General features: G+C 62.1%; 1 protein-coding gene across 4 annotated transcripts in view; it reads right to left on the reverse strand.

The window, feature by feature from the left end:
* Nucleotides 1-19,360, reverse strand: part of GGCX (gamma-glutamyl carboxylase) — a 27,907-nt gene continuing 8,547 nt past the window's right edge. For 2 of the 4 annotated variants that reach the window (XM_077805634.1, XM_077805631.1), the window contains exons 3-15: nt 19,117-19,275; nt 11,963-12,128; nt 10,551-10,629; nt 9,626-9,732; nt 8,528-8,691; nt 7,845-8,122; nt 6,627-6,758; nt 5,399-5,550; nt 4,765-4,934; nt 4,367-4,497; nt 3,923-4,070; nt 3,476-3,671; nt 1-819 (exon numbers count right to left, since the gene is read on the reverse strand). In XM_077805634.1, coding sequence (XP_077661760.1) covers nt 663-819; nt 3,476-3,671; nt 3,923-4,070; nt 4,367-4,497; nt 4,765-4,934; nt 5,399-5,550; nt 6,627-6,758; nt 7,845-8,122; nt 8,528-8,691; nt 9,626-9,732; nt 10,551-10,629; nt 11,963-12,128; nt 19,117-19,275 — 2,039 coding nt within the window. In that variant the 3' untranslated portion in view covers nt 1-662. The remainder of the gene's footprint in view (nt 820-3,475; nt 3,672-3,922; nt 4,071-4,366; nt 4,498-4,764; nt 4,935-5,398; nt 5,551-6,626; nt 6,759-7,844; nt 8,123-8,527; nt 8,692-9,625; nt 9,733-10,550; nt 10,630-11,962; nt 12,129-19,116; nt 19,276-19,360) is intronic. The other 2 variants (XM_077805632.1, XM_077805633.1) reach the window with 2 other exon arrangements.

Here is a 19,360-nt window from a genome sequence, read left to right on the forward strand (position 1 = left end):
AGGGTTAAGACCATTGAGACAGAAGCCTTCCTCCCACCCCCAGTGATCAGACAGCAGCCCCGCCTGCCAAATGACCCCAACCTGGCCAACCCCCCCACGAGGTAGCTCAGTGTTGGGCAAGTCTGTCCCCAGCACCACAATGAGTCCATGGTAGATCCAGGCATGGCACCCAGGAGTCCTGACCTCAGACCCCTCCTCTAACCACTCGACTCCCCTCCCCGCCCAGAGCTGGGGAGAAAACCCAGGAGTCCTGGCTCCGAGCCCCGTGCTCTACCCACCCACCCGTTCACACACTTCTCCCCCATATTGCTGGCAGTAGGTGCTGCCACCGAGCCAGGCTGTGGGGCGATTCCCTTCCACCCAAGCTCGGTTTCTCCCTGGGGCAGACAGCTGGCCAAGCCGTGGGCAGCGTGGGGCTCAGGCTGTGTGCGCTGTGGGCCCAGGCCTGACGCTCACCAGGGGCTCAGGCTGTGAGCAGGGGCCTCGTGGCCCATTCCCAGCCCTGCTCGTCCCTCTTGCGTGAGCACTGCTCCCTATCAGCCATGCAGAAGCGGGAGGACCTGAGGACGTGCGCCTATCCCAGGGTGCATTGGGCCATCAAGCTGAGGTTGGGGGGAGGGGATCCCTTGTCTGCAATGTGTCCTTGGGCCATCCCCCCAAGGTCAGAGCTCAGCCCGCTCTGGCTCCTTCTGCACCCCCTCTGTCCCTGCCACGCCCGCCTCCGGCTGCATGTTGGCATAGGCCACCTCCCGCGCCAGCTGCTCCAGGGACGGGCGCCCCAGCACCAGGTTCCTGAGCGAAATCCAGGTCATCAGGAAGCTGTGAGGGGAAGAGAAAGAGCAAGGGCTGGAGATGCGCCCAGAGGGGCATCTGCAGGGGTGTTCAGCTCAGAGGGGGGGTGGTTCATGTTGCTGGGGTAGAGGGAGTAGGGAAGGCCTGGCAGCTAGGGTGTCATGGCTTGTGCGAAGGGCGCCTGGCCCGTGGCTGGGAGGAGATGGGTGCAGTGGTGGGGGCCGATCACGTGATGGGGGGGTGGGGGCCCTTGACTGTGAGGAGGTGGGTGCAGTGGCAGAACTGTGGCCGGGAAGGTCCGGTGGGGGGGAGGTTCGGCAGCGGGGCACTGGCGGTGGGGGGCTGGCACGTCAAGGGGGGGCGGTAGGGCGGCGGGGGGAGGTTTGGCAGTGGGGGGCTGGCACGTCGAGGGGGGGCAGTGTGGCGGTGGGGAGGAGGTTCGGGGGGCAGTACAGCAGTGGGGGGGAGATTCGGCGGTGGGGGGCTGGCACATCGAGGGGGGGCAGTGCGGCGGCGGGGAGGAGGTTCGGGGGGGCGGTACAGCAGCGGGGGGGAGGTTCGGCGGTGGGGGGCTGGCACGTCGAGGGGGGGCAGTGCGGCGGCGGGGAGGAGGTTCGGGGAGGCTCGGCGGTGGGGGGCTGGCACGTCGAGGGGGGGCAGTGCGGCGGCGGGGAGGAGGTTCGGGGGGGCGGTACAGCAGCGGGGGGGAGGTTCGGCGGTGGGGGGCTGGCATGTTGAGGGGGGCGGTATGGCGGCGGGGGGCTAGCAGTGGGGGGAGGTTCGGGGGGGCGGTACGGCAGCAGGGGGGGAGGTTCGGCGGTGGGGGACTGGCACGTGGGGGGGGCAGTACGGCAGCGGGGGGGAGGTTCGGCGGCGGGGGACTGGCACATGGGGGGGGAGGTTCGGCGGTGGGGGGCTGGCGCGTCGAGGGGGGGCAGTGCGGCGGCGGGGAGGAGGTTCGGGGGGGAGGTTCGGCGGCGGGGGGCTGGCACGTGGGGGGCGCAGTACGGCAGCGGGAGGGAGGTTCGGCGGTGGGGGGCTGGCACGTGGGGGGGGCGGTACGGCAGCGGGGGGGAGGTTCGGCGGCGGGGGGCTGGCACGTGGGGGGGCGGTACAGCAGCGGGGGGGAGGTTCGGCGGCAGGGGGCTGGCACGTGGAGGGGGCGGTACGGCAGCGGGAGGGAGGTTCGGCGGCGGGGGACTGGCGCGTCGAGGGGGGGCAGTGCGGCGGCGGGGAGGAGGTTCGGGGGGGAGGTTCGGCGGCGGGGGGCTGGCACGTGGGGGGCGCAGTACGGCAGCGGGAGGGAGGTTCGGCGGTGGGGGGCTGGCACGTGGGGGGGGCGGTTCGGCGGTGGGGGGCTGGCGCGTCGAGGGGGGGCAGTGCGGCGGCGGGGAGGAGGTTCGGGGGGGAGGTTCGGCGGCGGGGGGGGAGGTTCGGCGGCGGGGGGCTGGCACGTGGGGGGGGCGGTACGGCAGCGGGGGGGAGGTTCGGGGGGGCGGTACGGCAGCGGGGGGGAGGTTCGGCGGCGGGGGACTGGCACGTGGGGGGGGAGGTTCGGCGGTGGGGGGCTGGCGCGTCGAGGGGGGGCAGTGCGGCGGCGGGGAGGAGGTTCGGGGGGGAGGTTCGGCGGCGGGGGGGGAGGTTCGGCGGCGGGGGGCTGGCACGTGGGGGGGGCGGTACGGCAGCGGGGGGGAGGTTCGGCGGCGGGGGGCTGGCACGTGGGGGGGGCGGTACGGCAGCGGGGGGGAGGTTCGGCGGCGGGGGGCTGGCACGTGGGGGGGCAGTACGGCAGCGAGGGGGAGGTTCGGCGGCGGGGGGCTGGCACGTGGGGGGGGCGGTACAGCAGCGGGGGGGAGGTTCGGCGGCGGGGGGCTGGCACGTGGGGGGGGCGGTACGGCAGCGGGAGGGAGGTTCGGCGGCGGGGGGCTGGCACGTGGGGGGGGCGGTACAGCAGCGGGGGGGAGGTTCGGCGGCAGGGGGCTGGCACGTGGGGGGGCAGTACGGCAGCGGGGGGGAGGTTCGGGGGGGCGGTACGGCAGCGGGGGGGAGGTTCGGCGGCGGGGGGCTGGCGCGTCGAGGGGGGGCAGTACGGCAGCGGGGGGGAGGTTCGGGGGGGCGGTACGGCAGCGGGGGGGAGGTTCGGCGGCGGGGGGCTGGCACGAGGGGGGGCAGTACGGCAGCGGGGGGGAGGTTCTGGGGGGCGGTACGGCAGCGGGGGGGAGGTTCGGCGGCGGGGGGCTGGCACGTGGGGGGCGCAGTACGGCAGCGGGAGGGAGGTTCGGCGGTGGGGGGCTGGCACGCGGGGGGGGCGGTACGGCAGCGGGGGGGGAGGTTCGGCGGCGGGGGGCTGGCACGTGGGGGGGGCGGTACGGCAGCGGGAGGGAGGTTCGGCGGCGGGGGGCTGGCGCGTCGAGGGGGGGCAGTACGGCAGCGGGGGGGAGGTTCGGGGGGGCGGTACGGCAGCGGGGGGGAGGTTCGGCGGTGGGGGGCTGGCACGTGGGGGGGGGCGGTACGGCAGCGGGGGGGAGGTTCGGCGGCGGGGGGCTGGCACGTGGGGGGGGCGGTACGGCAGCGGGGGGGAGGTTCGGGGGGGCGGTACGGCAGCGGGGGGGAGGTTCGGCGGCGGGGGGCTGGCGCGTCGAGGGGGGGCGGCGGGGGGGCCGGCGTGTGACCGGGCACTCACCTCCGGCGGAACAGGAAGCACTTCCTGGCGGCGAAGCGCTGCAGCCGCGCCCCGAGCGTGGCGTTTCGCCGTCTCTGCAGCTCCTCCAGTCGCTGCTGGCGTCGCACGAATGCCTGGACGACGGGGTCCGGCTGCGTGGAGTCCCCCAGGGCGCCATCGAGGATGGGCTGCAGCTCTGGGGGCAGGGGCTCCGTCTCTGCACCGGGGGGCAGGCCTGAGATGGCGTCTCACCCCCAGGGGCCCATGCGCCACAGGGAAGCGTCCCATGGCAGGAATACCGGCACCTCCTGCCTGCCTGGCAGGGACACAGCCACTGGCAGGCAGCGCGAGGGGTCTCCACCCGCTACGCCCCCCAGCAGGGCTCCAGGGGATCTGGGCCAAGGGGGAGTGCCGGTCCCAGCGGCCAGGAGCCAGGTGCCCCCAGCTAGCAGGGCCCCAGAAACTCACCGCTGCCGTTCTGCACCTTGTCCCGCAGCTCCTGCAGCTCGGTCAGGTTCTGCTCCAGGGCCACGTCCGTGGTGTTGACGTAAACGTACATGTAGCAGGAGGGCTCTGGCGACACCGTGTGCACCTTGTGGTACTCGCCTGGGGGCAGCTGGGACACGGGGGGGGCGGGGTCAGCAAGTGGCAGCAGGCCAAGTGGGCTGAGAACCAGCCAACTCTCTGCCCCCGCCCGGAGACATGCTGAGCCAGAACACAGCTCCCAGCTTGGGGGGAGGATCCCCCTCCCCCAGATCTGAGGCCAGAACCCTCAGGCCCAGTTCCCGTGGCCCCCCCAGCGTACCTAGCAGACCTGGGCTGAGAACCAACCAGCCACCCTCCATGGCTCTCCTCCTGCCAGGCGGGGACACAGGCTGGGATCCACGTCCATCCCCTGAGCCCAGCCCTCACCTGCATCCTGTCCCCTTCCTGCAGCGTGTAGTTCCTCTGCTCCTTGACGATCTCTACCACGACCTCCCCCTTCAGCAACTGCAGGCTCGTGTTGCCCAGGTCCTCACTCACAAAGTTCTCCAGGTGCAGGCCTGGGAGGGTTGAAGGGGACATGAAGGATGGTGAGCACAGCCCCACTGGGACCCACCCCCACACCCGTGACCCACACTGGCAGCAGCTCCTCAGGAGAGGCTAACAGCCTCCTTCAGCCCCCCGGCAATGGAGCAGCTCCTTGAGGTCAAGCTGCAGTGGCTGAGGTTTGTGCTCTGAAGGTGCCGGGTTCCAGCCCTGCTGATGAGCCAGGAGGGTTGTTCTGTTAGTAACAGGAGCCCCCCAGGGAACGGGCTGCAGGCAGGTACCTGGGAAATCAGCGATGAAAACCACCTCAGTCTGGTTGTCCAGCGAGCTCTCGATATCCTGCAGCTTCGTCCTCCAGGGGGACAGGTCGACCAGCAGCGGCTTGAGCCACGGAGTGTGGCGGAAGGGAGACCACTCGGCCCGCACGATGTCCACCTGTGGGTCGAAGAGCCTGGCCGGCAAGCGGGACCCAGTGAGCATGCCAGGGGCTGGGCTGGCAGGATGCTCTGGTACCCAGCTCCCCGCCTGGTTTGTCTCCCTGGGGCAGCGGGCAGCGCTGGCTGCCAGGCAGCAAACTGCAGCCGGCCCCGGGGTCATCGCAGGCCAGAAGGGGCATCAAGTCCCTGAAGTGCCAACTGCCAGTCTTGGTCTGTGATGGGACCCAGCACACCCTGTGCTGGGGCATGGCAATGCCAAAGCCTCCTGCCCCAATATTCACACAGTCCTTCTGTGCAGTGCTACCCAGCAGCCCCTCCCTCTGCTCCGTCCTCGCCCTCATGGAGGACAGCCAAAGGCGGGCGTGGGGCTGGCTGGGTCCACGTGTGCGTGATGCTGAGCCAGCGCAGGCAGGCAGGACCCCAGCAGCAGCTGTGTGCTGCCCAAGCTGTCCTGGGCCCCCTGGGCCCCCGCACTTGCCTCTGCTGGAAGCGGTCGTTGATGGAGACCCAGACGTCAAAGTAGATCTCAGGCTGCGAGACGTTGTAGTTGAGTAGCAGGTGGCTCAGGCAGGTGGCGTACTGCTTCAGCATGTCAGCATGGTCCTTCCAGCGCCGGCTCTGCGTGAACACCTGCCGGACACGTGTGAGCCCGGTGCCAGACACCCAGCTCTGGGGAGCCCCGGGGCCATCCCCATCCCCCCCCCAAGTCCCGGGAGCCTGAGGGCACAGGGAGGGGCTCAAGAGATTTCCATCCCCACGAGCTTCTGCCTCTGAGCCGGCAGCCTTTCGGGGCTGAGTCAGCTCTGACCTCCCTGTGCCATGGGTTCAGAGGGAGGCCAGGCCTCTGTGTAAGGCACAGGGTTGTGGGTTAGGACTCCTGGGTCCCAGCTCTGCGGCTGACTCCCTGGGGGAGTTTGGGCGAGTCCCTTCCCTGCTCAGTGCCTCACTTTCCCCACCTGTAACGGGCAGGGAAATTCAGTCATGTCTGCAAGGCTCAGGCAGACCAGCAGAGAAGGCAGATCATCTGCCGAGGGACAGAGTCATGCCTGAGCACAGGACTGGGAGAACCCCAGCAGAGACCCTCCCCCAGGCCTGAATCCCACATTTCACGCCATGGGAATTTAAACAAACCAATAACCCCCCCTTTTGACTCCCAGCCCCAGATACAGTTGCATCCCAGCCAGGGGGCTCCAGCTGGGACACAAGGGGAGGGAACCACACACCAATAAGCAGAGTTTGGGGAAGATGAGTCAGCAGGACTCCTGGGTTCTATCCAGGGCTTGGGGAAGGGACTGGAGTGTGGTGAGTTAGACTGGGGGGTGGGAGGCACTGGGAGCCATGACTCCTAGGTTCTAGCCCTGGCTCTGTAACAGATTTCCTCTGTGACCTTCAGTCAAAAACCTCCCCACGCCTCAGTTTCCCCATCCATATAACAGGGATGGCCTGGGCCCACCTTTGCTTAGTGTCCTGAGACCCTCAGATAGGAGCCCCATTGTCTATGCTAATTAATATTGTTAATGACCATTAATGTCCACCTTCTCTGGGGCACCAAACACAGCCAGGCCACGGTGAGGGCGCTGGACACAGGTGGCCAGACTGATTGTCCAGTCCCCTTCGCTGCGCAGAGCCGGAAACTGAGACAGGGAGTGGCGGCAATAGAACCCAGGGGTCCTGGCTCCGCCCCAGAGCGCAGCAGGGTCACTTACCCCGGGGTTGAGGTAGCCCAGCTCCCCAGTCGCACCATCCCGGTAGGTGATCTTTACGTGCTGGTGGGAGCGGGAATGGACCATCATGTCCCACGAGTAGCCGTACAGCCCATTGGTCCAGTTGTTGTAGCCCTGGCGGGAAGCATGGGGGGATCGGGAGCACGCTGGGGGGATGCATCGGGGATCCCCCAACCCAGCATCCGATGGGGTTCAAGCCGCTCTCCCAGGGAGCTGCTTTGTGCTGTTTTGCTGCCCCCTGCTGGGCAGTCGGGGATATGGCTGCTGTGGCGCATCTACCATGGGCAACCCACTGGGTCTGTGCAGCTCGCACGGGCCACTGGTCACCGGGCGGGGGGCCCAGCCATCGTGGCCACCCAGCTCCCAGGGGAAGTCACCCGGCTGGGGAGGGCGCAGGCTGACTGCCACAAAGCATCAGCCAGGGCTACATGGGGGGGAAGCACAATCGCTGCCAGGCCAGGGGTCTCGGCTTGTCCCCCCGGCTGAGCGTGCCCCTGGAGGAGCAGCACCCCAGCACCCACTGCCCCTTCCCTGTGTGCTCCCAGCGCTGCCCTCCACTGGCCCCAGCTCTTCCTCTCCGGGGGCCCATCCCCTCCCCTCCCCACAGCAGTCCCCAGAGCCCTGGGCTGCCTGGGGGCTCCTACCCCCGTCCCCTCCCCACAGCAGTCCCCAGAGCCCTGGGCTGCCTGGGGGCTCCTACCCCCTCCCCTCCCCACAGCAGTCCCCAGAGCCCTGGGCTGCGTGGGGGCTCCTACCCCCTCCCCTCCCCACAGCAGTCCCCAGAGCCCTGGGCTGCGTGGGGGCTCCTACCCCCTCCCCTCCCCACAGCAGTCCCCAGAGCCCTGGGCTGCGTGGGGGCTCCTACCCCCGTCCCCTCCCCACAGCAGTCCCCAGAGCCCTGGGCTGCGTGGGGGCTCCTACCCCCGTCCCCTCCCCACAGCAGTCCCCAGAGCCCTGGGCTGCGTGGGGGCTCCTACCCCCCTCCCCTCCCCACAGCAGTCCCCAGAGCCCTGGGCTGCGTGGGGGCTCCTACCCCCGTCCCCTCCCCACAGCAGTCCCCAGAGCCCTGGGCTGCGTGGGGGCTCCTACCCCCCTCCCCTCCTCACAGCAGTCCCCAGAGCCCTGGGCTGCCTGGGGGCTCCTACCCCCTCCCCTCCCCACAGCAGTCCCCAGAGCCCTGGGCTGCCTGGGGGCTCCTACCTGGGTGATGAAGTGGGAGTAGGGCAGGAAGAACTGCTCCAGCACGTACAGCACGGTGAAGAGGGCCCCCAGCTTCTGGCGCAGCCCTGGCCCTCGTTCCCCCCTGCCTCGGCCCTTGCGCTCAGGCCCCCCATACACACATGCCTCGCTGGGCTGCGGCGGCTCCAAGGAGGGCAGGAGCCTTCGGAGGCAGGCCGGGAACCTGGCACCCAGGCGGCGCGGCCAGTCCGGGGAGCAGAACAAGGGGCTGGTGGCAAGCATGGTGTAGGAGAACATGCCTGTGGGGAGAACCGAGACGTCAGCCAGGGAGCTCCCCTCCCCTCAGGCAAGGCCAGGGGCAATGGCTGGGCAGGGCACTTGGGCTGGACTAGAGGGGTTAGAGCAGGGGGTCAGGACTCCTGGGTTCTATCCCCAGTGCTGGGTGGGGGCGTCGAGTGAGTTAGAGGGCGGGGCTGGGACTCCTGGGTTCTCTCCCCAGTGCTGGGGGGTGTTAAGTGAGTTAGAGGGCAGGGCTGGGGCCAGGACTCCTTGGTTCTCTCCCCAGTACTGGGAGGGGAGGGGGGTCAAGTGGGTTAGAGCAGGGGGGACTGGGGCCAGGACTCCTGGGTTCTCTCCCCAGTGCTGGGAGCGGGATGTGGGCATCGGGGGATGGAGAGCAGGACTCCTGGGTTCCATCCCCACACCAATGCTGAAGAGCTGTGAGTTCATGCAGTGGAAGTAGGAAACGAAGACGAGCGCCGCTGGGCGGGTGGCATCGAAGAACAGCAGGTAACCAGCCGTCAGGTCCAGAACCAGGCCCCCGCCATGCACCACCAGCAGGTTGGTCATCTCCTCTGACAGCACCAGCCTGGGGAGCACGCCGAAGGTGAGACCCACCCTCTGCCCCGACTAGGGAGCTTCTCCCCTGCAGCCACCCGCAGGTCGCCTGCCCCCCTCCTTGGACTGCCTGTGTTCTCCGCCCCATGGCAGCACCAAGCCCCGTATCCGAGCAGCCCCTGGGGATGCAGGGCTGGTCATGCCATAGCCCCTCGATGGCACTGACCAGTGGCGGCTGGGGGGCGATGGCTGCCCTGGCTGGGCTACAGAGGGAAATACAGGCCCCAGCCCCCGCGCACACAGCACCAAACCCCCCAGCCCCCACCCCATCCTGAACTTCCACGGCCCCTTCCCTCTCCCTATGTCCCCTTCACTTTGTTACAGTCCCGGTCCCCAGCCCGGGTCTGCCTGGTCCCATTTAGATCCCAGCCCTGAGCCTTCAGGACCCCAGATCTCGGAGGTTGGGGCAGATTGTCCTGCGTTTGTACCGTTGGTGCAAAGACTTGGGGGGCATCTATCTCCCAACTCTCCCCACCACCATGGTCTGCCCAGCATGGCAGGGGTCCAGCATACAGGAGGGCCATGCCCGGCGACACAGGGGAGTCAGACATCAGTCCCATGTCACCCAGTGCCAGTAAGTGACCCCCTCCCGTCCAAAGCATGGGGCACAAAGCAAACCCAGAGGAGCCAGCCCGCCTCTCTTGATGTCAGATGGGGAATTTCTGGGCAGGGGCCTGTTTTGTTCGTGTGCAGGTGACTTGGTGTGAGCCCATGTGTTTCATGTGTGAGCTCCCAGCTCAGGCCGAGTCGTGGAAGGGGGGATGGAGGTCCCTGTGCACACACTGGCCAAGCTGGGCGATCAGTGTTAGTGACTGGCCAACTGCTCCCAGTGCCAATGTCTGCTGTGGCAGCACCCCAGCGGGACGCTGAACCCCCGGGGCAGCCCCCGTCACCCCAACACTCACTTGAAGGGGTCGAAGAGCCAGTGGCGGGACAGCGACCCCATTGAGTAGCCTTCCACCCAGTCAGCATCCAGCTTCTTGATGCCCGCAATGAAGTAGACGATGAAGATCTAGGTGACACAAAGCTCCTGTGACGAACCCCAGCCAGCGCGGGGTCTGTCCAGTGCCTGGCCCCGGGGCCCCACCGCTCAGTGCCAGCCAGCACAAGGCAAAAAGCGACAACCGATGAGCGCCGGCCCTGGGAGCTCACAGAGAAGGGCCCCATTTACAGGTGAGGGGGATAATCTCTGCCTGCACCTATGTTACCAGGGCCTCAGAGCACCTCAGTATTGTTATCCCTCCCCCACAGGTGGGGAAACTGAGGCAGAGAGGGGACGGGATGGGCCCAAGGTCACAGTGAGTCAACAGAAAAGGTGGGAAGCGAACCCAGGAGTCCTGGCTCCCAGCCTGCCCCGCTCTAACCCACTAGACCCCACTTCCCTCCCAGAGCTGAGGAGAGAACCCAGGAGTCCTGGCTCCCAGCCCCCCTACCCAGGCCATCCCCTCTCCCAATCCATCACAGAACACTGAGGTTTTGGGGGGTGAGTCCTGCTGCCCTCACCCTCCCAGGCAGTGACGTGCTCTGTGCGCTGCTGCCCCTAGTGGCCAGCCCCAGGGACTGCACCAGCATTCTCCGCCCCTTCAGCAGCAGGGCCAGGGCCCCCGGCTGTGACTCCAGATGTAAGGGGCCCACTTCCCCAGCACGGCCGCACCCCAGCAGGGGTCCTGACCGACACCCAGGGCGGAGGGCATTGCTGGGAGTCACCTCCCGGCCTCCAGGACACAACGACAGAGGGGCCGGGGCAGTGCTCCCTGCAGGGCAGAGCGAGGCAGCGTGGGTGCGGGGAGGCTGACCCACACAGCACCCATGGACATCCCCTGCCCGTACCTGCATGCGCAGCACTGTATAGTTCCACAGGGGCACGTGGGCGTTCCTCTTCCGTGGGTCCCTGAGCCCATCAACGGACCTGGGGGAAGGAGCCGCTCTGTCAGGGCGCGGCCGGTGAGCGAGGGGGCTGCAGCCAGGGTGGTGAGCGGTGCAGCCAAGGCTGCCCCACTGCGCGCCCCATGGTAGTTATGCCACGGCCTAGCTAGTGCAGGCTGGGCAGCGGCCCCCAGCTGGGCTACAGGGGAAGCGCTCCGGCCCCCTCCCCAGCTGCTCCCCACCCATGGCTCCAGGACTGCTCCCGGCAGCTCTGCCAGCCCTGCCTGGACTGTGCTATCCAGGGTCAGACTATCTGAGCACAGTGGTCCCGTCTGGCCCGGGGATCTGGATCTGCTGCAGGTCAGGTGCCATTTCTAGGATAGGGAAGCAGAGTCCGTAAATGCCTGGCGCAGACAGTGATGTAGAAGGGCCCAGGTGTCAGAGGAGCTTTGCAAAGGCTGGGGATGTAGGGCTGGGCTGGGTTTAATCGGGGAGCTGCGACCACACTTCCAAGGGGGGTAGGTTTATTTGTGTCAACGCGGCTTAGCCATGCGACTGGGCAATGCAAAGCAGATGCAGCTGATGCTCAGATTGCAAGGTTTCCCCTGGGCAGAATGGGGGGTTCAGATATAAAGATTTGGGGCCCGATCCCTATTGACCCGTCATGCAGCTCCAGAAGAGGGGCACCAATGTGACCCCGGAAGGACACAGTGGTGCCTCGCCCTTGGGCTCTGCCCGGCCCTTAGCGTGCGGCTCGGCTCCCAGAAGCTGAGCCCCAGGCCTGTTCACGACGTGTATTCGGCAGTAGCCTGGCAGATCTCCGTACTGCTGTCGCGCAGTCTGCGGCTGGAGGAACCTGGTTCGGTTTTGCAGGCGGCTGCTTTACCTCACCGCGCCATTGCGCACGAGGCGGATCCTGGAGACTCTCACACGTGACAGAGCTACCAGAGAGAGGGCGTCTCGGCAAGGCTGCTGCACTGGGAAATGCAGCCTACGTCCCAGCCTGCCCGCACGCCGTGTGAACAGAACGGCTCTGTGTGCCCACAGCCTGCACTGGGCGCTGCGCCAAGACGGAGCCCGTCTCATTCTCCAGGAGGGGAAAGAGCCTTTGGAACTTTGAAGGGCCCCCCCCTTCAGGTACCAGGGCCCCTGCGGCCTTGCCACACCTCTGGCTGGAGGGACAGAGCCAGGCCGCCTGGCCCCCAACTCTGGGTTCAGCTGGGTCCCAGCCAGGGCCCCCATGATCAGCAGCAGTGTCAGCACCCAGCAGGCAGGCAGGGTCCTGGGCGTGGCCAGGGGCCGAGTTGGGGATCCGAGGGGAGAAAGGGCGGAGTCCGAGCCAGTTTCAAGAGCGCCGACCCCCAGCCCGACCCTACCAGTAGCGGTTGGCGTCCATGAGGGTGAGCTGGAAGCCAAGGAGGCCGTAGAGGTAGGAGTGGTTGTTCCAGGCCGTCTTGTCCAACAAGAAGACGTACCAATAGGGCAGCATGAAGAGCAGGCAGCTCAGCCGGTAGCAGCAGCCCAGCATGATCCCCAGGGCACCTGGGACGAGCAGGAGGGATTCAGCAGGGGCCAGGGATCTCCCCTCCCTCCCCGGGGCTCCCCAGCCTGGACCCCATGCTGCCAGCACCATTCTGCTGGCCATGGCTCTGAGCCTAGCCCTGCAAGGGGCCTGGACCAGCCTGGGGGGCAGGATAGGGCAGAGGGCCAAAAGCTAGCAGAGCAACCCTGGCATGGCTGTGTCTGGGATGGTCCTGGCAAGCCCCCTGCCCCCAAATGGGGCGTGAGCCCCAATCTTAAACCGGTCAGGGCCCCTCAGACACTGCACCCCCCAATCTCCCCCGCCCAGCTTCCGGCCCTCTGATCTCCCCAATATCCCCAGCCCAGCCCAGCCCGTGACCCCCTGATCCGCCCCAACCTCCCCCAGTCCCCCCGATTCCCCCCAGCCCAGCCCGTGACCCTCTGATCCCTCAGTACCGCCCTGTGATGCTCTACACTTCCGGGAAACACCCTACACCCCCGTGTTCATCTTTGTAACATGATTGTGTGGGATCCAATGCAAAGTTTGTCATGTCGGGTGTCTTCGGAAGGCTCATGATGCCCTGAGCATGGTTGTTCTAGTCATGTGACAGTGATTGTTGCAGTAATGTTATAGTAAGGTTATAATTTCATGTATATAGTTACGTGGCTGAAAACGTGTCCTCATGGCTTAAAGCCAGCCCATGCAAAAACTCTCCAAGAGCAGAGAGGCAGTTCACACCTCATCAGGGCATGTATGGGACAAACCCAGCCCAGCCTCACAGGGACAAAGGACACTGGTTTAGGCAGCAACAAAAGGATCTATTAGACCCTCGAGTGAGTCACCCTCTTCCTCTGGGCAGTCTGGGACTGCGATGAGGTAATGCTCGCCTGACTCTGAAGTGGGGGGTGGGGGGGAAGCAAAGCCTGGAAGAAAGAAAGGACGTGATAAAAGGGAGAGACGTTTGCCCTGCTCCCTCTCTCCCACCTACAGCTACAGACACCACCACCAAGCGACTGAAGCGCTGATCAAAGGGGAGAGCCTGGCTGAATAGCAACCAGGCAGCCTGTGGTGAGAAGCATCTAAGTTTGTAAGGACACTGCAAGTGTTAAGATCAGCTTAGAATGCGTTTTGCTTTTATTTCATTTCACTAAATCTGACTTCTTGTGCTTTGACTTATAATCACTTAAATCTACCTTTATAGTTAATAAATCTCTTTCTTCGACCTGAAGCCATGCGTTTGGTTTGCAGTGTGTCAGAGACTCCCCTTGGGAGAACAAGCCTGGTACATATAGATTTCTTTGTTAAATTGACAAACCTATATAAGCTTGCAGCGTCAGGCAGGCATAACTGGACACTGCAAGACGGAGGTTCCGAGGGTTGTGTCTGGGACTGGGGGTATTGGCTAGTGTCATTCGGTTGCAAGTAGCTGGGAGCAGCTTACATGGCAGAGGCTGAGCGTGATCAGCCCAGGAGTGGGGGTTCTCCCAGCAGAGCAGGGTAAGGCTGGCTCCCAGAGTCAAGGATTGGGGGACCTAGCAGATCACCGGTCCGGATTACACCAGAGGGGAACATCACAGTGGCACAGCGAGCAGGGTGTATGTGCAGCTTGTTACTCCAAGTGAAGTTCACACTTTAAGCACTGATATTTGTGATTTTAAGTGAGTCTGAAGTGCAGTGGCTAAGAACTGTCAGGAGGAGGTCACAGTTTGTTATTTTCTGTTTGCTTATTTCGGGAAAGGGAAATCGGGACAGAAAAGCAGGGAAATGAGTGAAAGCAGCGAAGCGATTGCGAAGGTTTTTAGTCTGCAGAAAAGAGCAGGAGCCCCAGAGATTATTGCAACTGCAAAAACTGGAGATAAAGGAAAAAGAAAGAGGCGGCTAGAGAGGCAGCTGCTCACAGAAGGGCCATGGAAGTAAAAGAGAGGGAGAGAAAACACCAGCTGGACCTGCTAGAGAAGCAGAACCAGGACCCCTGACTCCAACGACTCCTATCACTCCAAAAATCCACAGGTGGGAACACTTATGTCCTGCACACAGAGAGGACGATGATATGACTGAATATCTGACGACCTTCGAAGGCTGTGTGTAATACATGAAATCCCTGATGATAAGAGAGTTCCTACCCTGATTGCAAAATTAACTGGTAACGCTCGAAATGTATTCAGTGGAATGCCTATTGAAGATGCTTTAGACGATTGTACATTTAAAGATACTGTTTTGCGAAGTTTTCAGATCACCCCTGAAACATACAGAGTTAAATTTAGGAATCTTAAGGGGGATATTGGTATGGGGAATATGTAAACAAAATCAAAGATTTGTTGGGAAAATGGGTGAGGGGCAAGGAGGTGGCAAGTTTTGAGGGAATGTTGGATCTTGTTGCTCAAGAGCATTTCCTAAGCGTATGTAAGGCTGATGTAAAGCAGTGTCTACAGCAGGGGCGGGCAAATTTTTTGGCCTGAGGGCCACATTGGGTTTCTGAAATTGTATGGAGAGCTGGTTAGGGGAGGCTATGCCTCCCCAAACAGCCAGGCATGGCCTGGCTTCCACCCCCTATCCGACTCCCCCTGCTTCTCGCCCCCCAGAGTTCCCGCCCAGGACTCCTGCCCCATCCAACCCTCCTGTTCCCTGACAGCCCCCCAGGGACCCCTGCCCCATCCAGCCCCTGCTCTCTGTCCCCTGTCCGCCCCCGGACCCCCCCCTACTCCTAACTGCCCCCCACCACCCCAACCAACCTCCCCTCTCCTTCCGCACTGCCCTCCCTCAGACCCCTGCCCCCATTCAACCACCCTGTTCCCCAACCCCTATCCACACCCCTGAACTCCCCTGCCCTCTCTCCAACCCCCCTGCTCCCTGCCCCCTTACCATGCTGCCTGGAGCACCGGTGGCTGGCAGCGCGGCTGCACCAGGACAGGCAGCCATGCTGCGCAGCACAGAGCACCGGGTCAGGCTGGGGTCTGCAGCTCACTGCCCCACGAGCTCGCAGCCCCACCACCCCGAGCATTGAGCCAGCAGTGCAGTGAGCTGAGGCTGCGTGGGAGGGGGAACAGCAGGGGAGGGGCCGGGGTCAAGCCTCCCAGGCCAGGAGCTCAGGGGCCGGGCAGGAGGGTCCCGCGGGCCAGATGTGGCCCGTGGGCTGTAGTTTGCCCACCTCTGGTCTATGGGACAAAGCTGTAAAGTCTGGAGGAGATGCCTTGTTTTGCTGATGCCTTTGAACAGACTCAGGCATCTACTGAGGGCAGGCCACAGAAAGAGGGTTTAAAACTGGAGGGAGGGAGGATCCCATTTTGCCCCTGGGAAGAGAGAAGGGGGCTGGGAGCCTAAACATTCCCTCACCCCAAAACAGTCCTCCACTGGTAACTCCTATCCCAAACCTCCTGTAAAAGCAGACGAGCCCAGAAGGTGCTATCGGTGTGATTCCACTGATCCCCTGAGGAATAAACGCCCTGTGCTGGGCGGAAGCTCCTGTTAGTTCTGCTGCCCTCAACACTGAAACCGATCACGTTGGTTTTGTGAGGTTAGCCTCCGCAGAACCAGACATGGAGCATGTAACGGCTGCCCAAATTGATGGCAGGGAATACTTGGGGCAGAGGGATGCAGGGGCCCAGATCTCTCCGGTTAAGCAGGGTGTGGTCCCAAAGGCCAGTATGTTGCCTGGCCAAATGGCAGAGATTGTGGGGGAGGGTGAAAGCAGATTCCTTGTGCCACTAGCTAAAATCCATGTGGTTTGGGAAGGTTTGGAAAGTGTTCTGACTGTGGGGGTAATAGAACACCTCCTAGTCGACCTGCTCCTGGGGAATGATTTTTTCCGTGTAGCTCAGGTTAAAGTATTTGCCTGCAGCAGGAGGGAGTATTATGCTGGGACCCTCGAGGGAAAGGGGAAGGTCTCAGGAACTGCTGAGAGAATGTGAGGGAGTCTGCTTGATTCTTCGGCAGCAGGGGGAAGCCACATGCTTCCAGGCAGGTGGGTGGTTGAGACCAATCTCTGCACTGCAGCTGGAGGCAACACCACCTCAGGAAGGGATGGGGGTTTGATGCCTGCCAGGGAGAGAACTGTCCAGGTTATTAGCTGCCAGCAAATTTCAGCTGAACCAGAGACAGACCCAGCTCTAGGGAGCAGAGAGAAATGTGTCCCAGAGAGCCTGGAGAACGGGCAGGGAATCTCAGAAACCACTGAGGTGGGTGAGGATTCCTGTGACTCTGTAACACAGGGAAGCAGGGTGCTTCCAAGTATGGGAGGGGCTGAGACAAGCTCCTTTCCAGCAGAAGGCAACATGCCCTCAGGCGCAGGGGCAGGAGAGGGGTGGTCAGTGATTAAGGAAACTGTCCCAGTTGTTAGCTGGCAGGGTTCTGCAGATGAACAAAAGATAGAACCCTTCCTAGGGATTACAGAGAAATGTGTCTTGGGAAGGGGCCCAGAGGAGTAAACGGGGGAAGGAACAGTGGGGGTACAGGAATGTCTCCACCCTAGACACTTGGGCCAGGATGCCCAGGACACTAGCAGGATGGCTGGGTCAGGTTTTGAGAGGGATTTGTGTAACTGACCTCCCGGAGGGGAGTAGTCACACAGCTGACTTCCCAGGGACAGAGAAAGGGGTGGCGGAGGGCACCCCAATACAGGTTCCAGTTTTTCAGAATGCTATTCCTGATAACTGTTTGGAAAGTAACTGTGTCTCTTTACATCAAGATGCAGCTCCAACACCTGTGACAGCAGAGGAGTTGGGACCAGGAAATTGCCAAGTGGTCGTCTGTCAGAATACAGATGATCTAACGCTCTTGGGGGGGGGTCCCCCAGGCAGGTGAGACCCCCCAGGCAGGTGAGACCCATGGAGCAGTTATGGAAAAGGTGCTGGGGAAAGGTGCATCTGATCAAAGGATAAACACACTTATCCCACAGAGCAGGGATCACAACCCTCTCGGGGGCAGGGAAGGATTCAGTGCAGGGAGTTCGAAACACAGGGTAACCTGAAAAGGGAGCTGGATTTCCTACATACGTACAGCCCTGTGGTTGGGAGACCGCTCCCCAAAGGGCTAGCCAATGTGCAGGATCCCCCTGGACCCTTATCTTGCCAGACCCCGAGATATCAAAAAAGCCAGAAACATGATTAAATTAAGAGCCCACACAGAGCGAAACGCTGGAGGGAAGGAAAAGCCAGTGACTGATTACATGGAAGAGAGTCAAAGGACACCATGGGTAATGAACAAACTAACCTCAAACTACACTAACTGAACAGAGGGCGTGGTATCATAAAGATATTTGTATACACCCATTTTGGTATTAATGTTAAGTTTTGGGGATAAGAATTTCGACACGGATGTGAAACCTTATGATAATGCTACTTTTCAATTAATACCTGTAAACAGGTTTAAAGCTTATCACAGCAGAGAAACCATAAAAAACCTGGTTTGCAGTGTGTGAATGGGGAAACTGAGGCACGCTGCCTCATGGCCTTAATGGCTGGATGCCAAGAGAATTATAACACAAACTGCCTTTGACCTAGTCAGTGACTAACCCTCTTGCAGTAAACTAAGAGGGGAGGTGTGACATTCTGTACCTCAGGGGAACACCCTACACCCCCATGGCGGGGAGGGATAGCTCAGTGGTTTGAGCATTGGCCTGCTAAACCCAGGGTGGTGAGTTCAATCCTTGAGGGGGCCACTTAGGGATCTGGGGCAAAAAGTGGGGATTGGTCCTGCTTTGAGCAGGGGGTTGGACTCGCTGACCTCCTGAGGTCCCTTCCCACCCTGATAGTTTATGATTCTAATCTTTGTAACATGACTGTGTGGGATCCAATGCAAAGTTTGTCATGTCGGGTGTCTTCGGAAGGCTCATGATGCCCTGAGCATGGTTGTTCTAGTGATGTGACAGTGATTGTTACAATAATAAGAACGAGGAGTACTTGTGGCACCTTAGAGACTAACACATTTATTTGAGCATAAGCTTGCGTGGGCTACAGCCCGCTTCATCGGATGTGTACTCCTCATTCTTTCTGCGGATACAGACTAACATGGATACCACTATGAACCCTGTTACAGTCATGTTATAGTAAGGTTATAGGTTATAATTTCATGTATATAGTTATGTGGCTGAAAATGTATCCTCATGGCTTAAAGCCAGCCCATGCAAAAACTCTCCAGTTCACAGCCCCCCCAGCCCAGCCTCACAGGAACAATGGACACTGGTTTAGGCAGCAACAAAAGAATCTGTTAGATGCTAGAGGGAGTCACCCCCTTCCTTTGGGCAGTTTGGGATTGTGATGAGGTAATGCTCGCTGGACTCGGGGGGGCGCAAAGCCAGGAGGAAAGAAAGGACATGATAAAAGGGTGAGATATTTTGCCCTGCTCCCTCTCTCCCACCTACAGCTACAGACACCACCACCAAGCGACTGAAGTGCTGATCAAAGGGGAGAGCCTGGCTGAAGAGCAACCAGGCAGCCTGTGGTGAGAAGCACCTAAGTTTGTAAGGACACTGCAAGTGTTAAGATCAGCTTAGAATGCGTTTTGCTTTTATTTCATTTGACCAAATCTGACTTATTGTGCTTTGACTTATAATCACTTAAATCTACCTTTATAGTTAATAAATCTGTTTCTTGTTTCTACCTGAAGCAGTGCATTTGGTTTTCAGTGTGTCAGAGACTCCTCTTGGGAGAACAAGCCTGGTACATATAAATTTCTTTGTTAAATTGACAAACTCATATAAGCTGGCAGCATCCAGCGGGCACAACTGGACACTGCAAGACAGAGGTTTCCTAGGGTTGTGTCTGGGACCGGAGATATTGGCTAGTGTCATTCGGTTGCACAATCCAAGGAGCATCTTACGTGCCAGAGGCTGAGTGTGAGCAGCCCAGGAGTGGGGGTTCTCTCAGCAGAGCAGGATAAAGCTGTCTCCCAGACTCAAGGATTGGAGAGACCTAGCAGATCACTGGTCTAGACAGCACCAGAGGGGAACGTCACACCCCCAGATTCTCCAGTTCCTCCAGCCCCCGCCCAACCCTGGCCCCGTGCCCTCACCCAGCAGCATGACCGCGTAGAGCAGGTACATCCAGTCCAGCGGCAGGGGCTCCAGGAAGTTCACAAGTGGGAAGCGACAGACCTCCAGCCCATCCAGGTACTTGTGGTCCAGGTAGCTCAGGCCACGCTCCTGCGGGATGTCCAGGGCCATCAGCAACCCTTAGACACGGGCAGAGGCGGTGTCAGTCTTGGGGAGGGTCCCCCTGACCTCTGCTCAATCACTCATGTCCAGCCCAGAGCTAAC

Source organism: Eretmochelys imbricata, chromosome 26, assembly GCF_965152235.1.
Source record: "Eretmochelys imbricata isolate rEreImb1 chromosome 26, rEreImb1.hap1, whole genome shotgun sequence".
NCBI lineage: Eukaryota > Metazoa > Chordata > Testudines > Cheloniidae > Eretmochelys > Eretmochelys imbricata.